Genomic DNA, 7,498 nt, shown 5'->3' with positions numbered 1-7,498 from the left:
CAGTGGGTTTGTCAGCTTGCAGTGAGGTCTGAATTTAGATTTATCGCAAGTCTGCACTCTCTCCAATGCAACTAATTACTGGGAAATGTGTTAAAATAATGACTTCTGACAAATTAAGGAGGGAGAGTTTATGCTCATCTAGTTATAGAACTTTGTAATTCTAGGGAGGAATTTATTATTTGTTTTGCTCAACAGAAATGTGCTAATGGAAATACTGGTTTTCACAGGTGCCCAGACTCAGGCACAAGGAACACTCCAGTGGGAAGCACTTTTCTTTTTTAAGCCATTTAAGACAAATATTGCATTTGATCTCATGATCAAAACCTCCTGCTGGCACAGAGTAGTCCAGGGAGGCGGTAAAGTGGTTTCCCCACCACAGCAGAGCACATCGGCGAGCACAGATTACACAGCTAATGGGAACCAGCCCACAGGTAGAGCTACAATTTGCTCTTTCTCCGTTGGCTTTTTTTGCTTTGTCCCCTGGTCCACTACTACCAACTCCTGCTTCAAAAAGGGCTGGCGAATTGGGCACGGAGATGTCCCTCGTGGGACAGTGCCCAGCGCTGGGCAGTCCAGCACAGCCACCCGCTTGTGCCTGCGGGAAGCAGCACCCGGCTGTGCAGAGCGAAGGGCTGCAGGGAAGCGGCAGTCCCTCTAACCAGGGGTGGCTTCAGCCTCTCCACCACTTGAGCAAAGCACACGGGATAGCATTGTTACTGGGTGACGTGTTCCCTGTTGGTCTATTTGTCCTCTAGATGCACTGAGGTCATCCAGGGAACTCAACTGCAGGTCACGGATCAACCCCAGTTTATCAGGAGGGAGTACAGCACCAGCATGAGCTGCAGGTGGGAGTCATGGGTTTGCCACAAGAAGAATGAACGCTTGATCATTCGTACTCAAAATTAATATAAGCAAAATTGCTTGGAAGTGATACTTTTTTCATAGTTCGCACTTCTGTGACTGGATGAAGTAAATTACTGAGGAAAACTAAACAATAGTGGGTCAAGTGGATCCCATTGCTGTATTTGCTCCTATTTGGACACCACAGCTGTGTATGTGCAGTTCTGCTCTACAAAGTGGCTGTGAAACTGCCTGCCTGCCTTTTGGGTAACTGATCTGCATGTAAAGCAAATCTTTCCTAACTACCTGTCCTGAAAACTCGTGCTAAGATCAGAGCAAGCTAAATTCTTCTGTTTGTGTATTTTTGACAAGTAAGGAAGGTGATATAGGTCAAAGTATAGCTTACGTTGTGTTTAGATAGCTCTGATTTTCTCCCGAAGGCTTTCAGGGGAGTCACTGACAGAGCCTGTAGCCAGTCCCGGTGATGATGCAGCAGAAGGGACCAAGTTTGGCTGCCAGCTCCCGGCTCTGTGAGCTTTGCAGTGTTGGCAGGAACAAAAAGCAGTAAAAACTTGCCTGTCACTGAAGTCAGCAGCTCTCACAATGAATGCAAACAGGGGGCAAATCTGCTGAGTAAGAAGATGCCTTCCTACATGGTAACTTTAGAAACTAGAACTCTGAACAGACAAAAAAAGAGCTTAGAAATCACTGGCTGTGGGCATGGAGTAAAATCACAGCTTAAATGATAGCAGCAGCATTGAATTTGATGGTATCTCCCACACGAATCATCCCTAGGATGGTGATGGCATGATTCTTAAGCTTTCTGGCTGCAGTTCAGGTTGCATTTCAACAAGCTCCATGTCAGACTAGCGGCAGATGTAAACTCAGGGCTGCTTTCTGGTGGGGACAAGCAAAGGGCGGCTCATCCTCAGCAGCAGAGCCCTGCCCCACACGGCCATCTGGAAGTGGTTTTATCGGTGCTGTAGAAGGGGTCAGGGAGAACCGCTGACAAAATGGCACTCCGTTTCTGATCCGTTCCCATCCTCACATTCAAAAACCAGGCTGCGTGCGGGGGAGAGCCCGTTTCACCTGGGCGGGGAGGGGCTCTGCCAAACCTGGGCATCGCTGCACCTGCACTGGGCCCTGCAGGGTCATGGCGTGGGGCTCGGGCTGAGTACCCCCACCGGGTGGGCAGATCTGGTTTTGGCACAGGCCTTTGGTATAGCCGGGTCTGGCGAAGGGCACGCTTTGCAGATGCTCGCCATGCCGGTGAGAAGAGCGCTCCGGTCCGCGAGGTCCCGGGGGAACCCTGCGCCCTGGGATAAGGCACGGTCGGCAGCTCCTGCCCTGGTCGGAATGGCTCAGCCCCTTGCCCGAGAAAAACCGGAGCCGACAGAGCCTGGCCGGCTCGGGGCTGGCCCGGCGGGTCCCGGCGCTGTCCGAGGCGCCGCGCTCCGGGAGAGGCCGCGTCTACGGGGCAGCGCCGGCGCTCGCCCGGGCGGGGATCGTGCCCGGCCTCCACCCCCCCTCCGGCCGTGCTCGACCCAGATGGCGCCGGACCTCGCCACTCCTCGTGCACGGGGCTGGCGGGTCCTGCCGCTCCCCCCCGCCCCCCCATGCCCTGCCCCGGGGTATTGTCCGCCGCGGCCCGCCCCGTCCAGCGCTGTCCCTCCCTCCTCCGCCCCCCGTCCGGCCCTGCCCCTCGCCCCTCTCCTCCCCAAAGGCCAATGGAGACGAGATGCGGAGAGTAGGGCCGGGACGGGCGCGCCAGGGCCGCTCCGTCCATCTCTTGTCTCCTCCCCTCGCTCGCTGACCGGTCTCTCTCGCGGCGGCCGGTGGAGCATGCCAGCCGCCTCCCGCTAAATGGCGCCGCTCCGCCGCCGGGCGCTGCTGCGGGCGCTGCTGCGGGCGCTGCTGCTGCCGCTACCAGGTGAGTCCGCCCGTCCCGCGCCCCGAAGGCCCATTGTCTGCCCCGCGCCCTGGCCCCGCTCCCTGGCCCCGCTCCGCCGCACGTGGTTTTATTTATCCGGCATCGGCGGCACCAGCGGGAGCGGGAACCGGCGCCGGCCCCGCGCTTTGTTCGCGCCGCGACGGGGCGGGCGGCGCGGAAGGGGCTCCCGGGTACCCCGCCCCGCCAGTAGGGGGCGCGAGCGGCGGGCGGCTTCCCCACCACCACGTTGGGCCGGCGGGCGACCGTTAATTGGCCGCGCCCCGCGAGCCGGGGTTGGGGTGGCTCTGAGGGGCCGGTGGCGGGAACAGGAGGCTGTGAGGGGCCGCGGGGGCCTGCCGCCCCTCCGCTCGCCGGCGTGTGGGGCTCCGCTAACGATTTCTTGTAAAATTAGCCTTTTAACGACTCGCCCCGCTCCGGCTCCTTCGCCAGTCTTGTAAAATTAGCGAGCGGCTGAGGCGCCCCCCCTCGGCCCCCCCTGCGCGGCGGCTGCCCCGGCAGCGGCGAGGGTCGCACCTGTGAGGCAGCCCCCGCCGCTGCGGGGCCGACGGCGGCAGCGGGGCGGCTCCCGGTGCCCCTTCAGGCTGCACCCATGCCCGCCGCCCGGCCGGCCCCGCGGGGGTCGCCGGTGCTCGCCGGCCAGCCGCCCAGCGGCTCCCGTGCCGAGCCCTGGTTATGGCCGCGCCGCGTCTGAGGCTCCGGCTCTCCCGCTCCTTGACACAGTGCGTTTGGGAACTGGGAGGTGTTCCCCAGCCTGGTGGCTTTACCCCACTTGTAGCCAGGGCCACAGTCTTCCCAGGGCTTTCCGAGTTTGGAGGGCTCAGAGACCCCCGAGCCTGTAGCAACGATAGTTTCACCTTGTGCTGTGGGTTCTGCGAGGTGACATGCCGCTCACGATTGCTCTTGGTACCCCGCATTTCTATACTTACAGGCAAAATCTTTTTTTTCTCCCTCTCTTAGGAGTGTGGTGCTTTAGTGAACTGTTTTTTGTGAAAGAGCCCCAGGACGTTACTGTCTCAAGGAAGGATCCGGTGGTTTTAGACTGCCAGGCCCGTGGTGAAGCTCCTGTAACTATTACATGGCTGAAAAACGGAGGCAAAGTATCTGAAAATGAACGGATCTACACTTTACCCAATGGTTCACTCTATATCAGTGAGGTGGAAGGAAAGAAAGGAGAGCTGTCTGATGAAGGATTTTACCAGTGCTTAGCGCTGAACAAATACGGGGCCATTCTCAGTCAAAAAAGCCACCTCACACTAGCAAGTAAGTTCCAGCTCCTGTTTATTAACCTGCTCCTGAGTTTGTGACAGCGATTCCCTGAACAGTGTGCTAGAGCGTATCGTTTTGATTGCGTACCTGAAAAGACGAATTGCAAAAGCAAAGAGCAAGTCAATTCTGCGGAACCTTTGTTTCTTTTTACATGTTAAAAGATGATGAGCAAAACTCCCGGCGGCCGCTTTTCGAGGCTGTGGGGTCGCAGGAGTGGCACAGCCATCCGTGAGACCTCTTGGGCAGCGATGCCTTGTGTGGGTGGCTCCTGGGGTCACTGGTCTGCAGAGCAGGTGGTGATACAGAGCTGTGCTGGCAACAGGTCTTCTTTCTCAAGTGCTGTTCAGGCAGCCTTACAAGGGTTATCTACAAATATAATTTAAAAAAAAAAAGATATTATTGCTTGTTTGACAGTTTGATGCTGTGTTGTGCCATTTTGGGGCAAGGCAGAATGATAACTAGGATGGCTGTCTTTGGAAGAAGAAAGAGCGGGAAGGGTTTTCTGGGCAACCATGAGGGTTAGATTACGAAGCCCTTGCTTTTCTGATGCATGTGTTCAGCCAAGCAGATGCAGGTGCTGTCCCTTTCGGAACTTGTTAAGGGTCCTCTGGAACCAACCACGAGGGCCTGTTATGTGGCTCCACTAGGAAGTGAGTCACGTTTCTGGGGTGACTCCGAAGGAAATAGTCGTGTGCGTGTGCCTTCATGGCTTTAGCAGTCTAACTCCGAGTGTGTGTTGCCCTCCGTTTTCTTAGCAGCTCTGAATGTATTGAGCAAGAGACGTGTATTAGGAACAACGGAACGCTGTGCCTTTTGCCATGCTAGTAGGCCGCTTCTACAGCACCTTCTTTTATTTTGCTTTCCAAAAGTACGTGGAGTCATTTCAAAGAGGACATGGTTTATGTAGTCTTTTCATGTTCCCTCTGTAATGGGACTTAACTGGTGAACTTAATCTAATAGGAAAAGGCTTCCTTTGACCTCTTCAACTCTGTTCTTAGTAGCAAGTTGCCAAAACTGTGGTGCAGATACCTTTATGGACAGTTGACATTAGTTACAAATTGCAAGTTTTGCTAAATTTGGTGTGAAACTAGTTAATACAATCGGTACATTAGCTTACATTAAAAAAATGTCTGAACGTTAACATTTGTTGTTTTTTCCTGTGTGCTTCTGAACTGATTACAAAAACAGTCTGTAAGGTACGCCAGGAAGGTGTGAAATATCTTATTCAGGGAGCCCGTGCTGGCCAGTTGAAAACCTGCCTGGAAGCAGGTGGCTCCGACGATGAGTTTTTCACATGCTGTAAAGCAGCTGATCTGTGAACTCTCGATGTCAAAAACCTGGCTACTTACAACTTTGTATCGTGGCATCTCACATTCAGGATTCACAGGCCAAGCAGTTCTTGGATGCTTCTGATAAATTGGTGAAAAATGAAATATTAATATTATTGACATTTAAATTCACATCATTACATTTCAGAGTGTCGGCACCATTAATAAACAGACTGAAGAAAACCTTTCTTAAGAGGATAGGAATTTTGTTGTTGTTAAATATAAAGCAATGCAGTGGCTGATGGATTCTGTGTGTAGGACTGGAAAATTTGGGGCCATGTTAAACCTCAGACACTGAAGGATGAGCTCTATGCTCACTATCAGAGAACTTCTGGACTAGTACAGAGCACTGCAGGAGTACAGCATGGCAGCATACTTATAGTATCTGGTTTGATGTGGACAGTACTGAACTTCTCTAAATGTTTTTTTCTTGCATGCACATTAGTTCACCAGGAAGATGGTTTAATTTTGTTTTGGTTTTTTTTTTTTTGATAATGAACAATTTTTACCAAGAAAGAGTTGTGAACCAATAGATTGCATGCTGTGGAGTGAGACTCTTGTTTTGCAGCCCCCCTTTTTTTTTTTTCTTTTCCCCTCCTCACCTCCCATGTAAGACTGTGACAAAAGGTTTCTTCTTCTTTGAATACTTGAAAGGTTTCCTATGGCTGTTGGAGAAAACTGGAAGATATAGTGGATCCATAACGATCACAGTAGGTGTTGTTGACTTAGCGATTAAGTGGTTAACTAGTGGCCAAACACGAAGTTATCCTATGTAGCAGTCTCTTTTTTTTTAGTCGTGTTCCATTCTGACCGGTTTCAGAATGTCATCTTTACTGGAAAGCTGTGAAATAAGGCAGTAATTTGTATTGTCATGTTTTGAAGCCCATAAAACACGTGCAAAATAGTTTTATATCTCATTTTTACACTGTTTCTGCCTGCTATCATGAGTTGATTGAAGTTTGCAGACTTTTAAAGTGAAATAAATTAAAGTCTTGAGGGGGGATTTTGTAGGCTTATAATTTTGTTTAGAAGTTGTTATCAGTTGCTTCGAAGGAAAATTACCTTGTGGTCAGGGTACAGAAGGAACTATACATATTAAACAGGTGGAGAATAGGCATTAAATGGGCATTCTTTCTTTGGAGGAAAAAAGCAAATGCTCTCTTCAGTCACTGGTAGCAGCGGGGTGTGAGGATGTTCTTTTATTTTGCCTGGTCAGAGCTTTTGCCGGTAAGCTTATCTTTTGCTTCAGAATTGTAATGTTTAGTGTTGCATTTGGAAATCAAAAACTTTAATCTGTCCAAGAGTTTTAAGATTTGAACACACAAGGAGATCAGGTCTTGGTTTCTAAAGTTAGGAACTGGAAGCTGAAGGTTGCACTCTTGGCAAGAATTCCATTATTCATGTGCAAATTAAGAATTCACAGGGTTAAAAGGTTAGAAACTGGCCAGGATGAGGTTTACCCTTGTGATAAAGAGCAGATGACCCTCATTCATTGGCCAAAGCTTTCATGTAGCTCCTCTGCAAAGTTAGTGATTGCCATGAATTGTTCTTGAGGAATGCAGAAATTCAAATGTGAGCAGGCCTTTCCTTAAGTGTCACTATGGAGCCTTATCTCTCGAGCACATCAGAGTAGGTCTGCAGGGACAGGGTTCCTCCCCAGAGGCCCCAAGGCTTTGCTTTCCTGTTGTTCATCCATGCACAAAAGAATTTGACTAATTTAGGGCTTTTTTTCGGTGAGATCTCCCTACTTTTTAAAAAGGAAACTGTGGGGCTGAGGTGTTGCTTAGGTAAAAATAAATGTTCGTTTCAGTATGTGCTTGTAGTCGCTTCCAAAGCAGGCTAATTGGCGTGGGGGGGAGAGGAGGATGTTCCCGTGTGGTGCTTTGTGGGGCAATGTGGGAGTAAAATGCTAACAGTGAAGAGTATGACTTACTCAAAATTCGGGTTACTGCTGCTGAGAGAGGTCTCTCTTAACGGAATGTAAAAGGAGTGTATGCTGTGGAGAAAGTCTAAGCGCTTTTGTACTGCTTTGAATCAGCCAAAAATAAACAAGCCAGGGTTTTTGTATTCCTGCATTTTTGAATTACAGCTCTTTAAGATTCTGTCTAAAAAC

The 7,498-nt window shown here is 50.8% G+C and overlaps 1 protein-coding gene across 1 annotated transcript in view; it reads left to right on the top strand.

The window, feature by feature from the left end:
* Positions 1-2,682: 2,682 nt before the first annotated feature.
* The window catches only part of PRTG (protogenin), an 84,637-nt gene continuing 79,821 nt past the window's right edge, over positions 2,683-7,498 (top strand). Inside the window, 2 exon segments of the mRNA XM_086471759.1 lie at positions 2,683-2,770; positions 3,749-4,051. Of these exon segments, the coding sequence (XP_086327885.1) occupies positions 2,683-2,770; positions 3,749-4,051 (391 nt within the window).

Source organism: Leptosomus discolor, chromosome 11, assembly GCF_034619465.1.
Source record: "Leptosomus discolor isolate bLepDis1 chromosome 11, bLepDis1.hap2, whole genome shotgun sequence".
Taxonomy (NCBI): domain Eukaryota; kingdom Metazoa; phylum Chordata; class Aves; order Leptosomiformes; family Leptosomidae; genus Leptosomus; species Leptosomus discolor.
The sequence above is the reverse complement of the archived record's forward strand: the minus strand, read 5'-3'. Positions and strand labels throughout refer to the sequence as shown.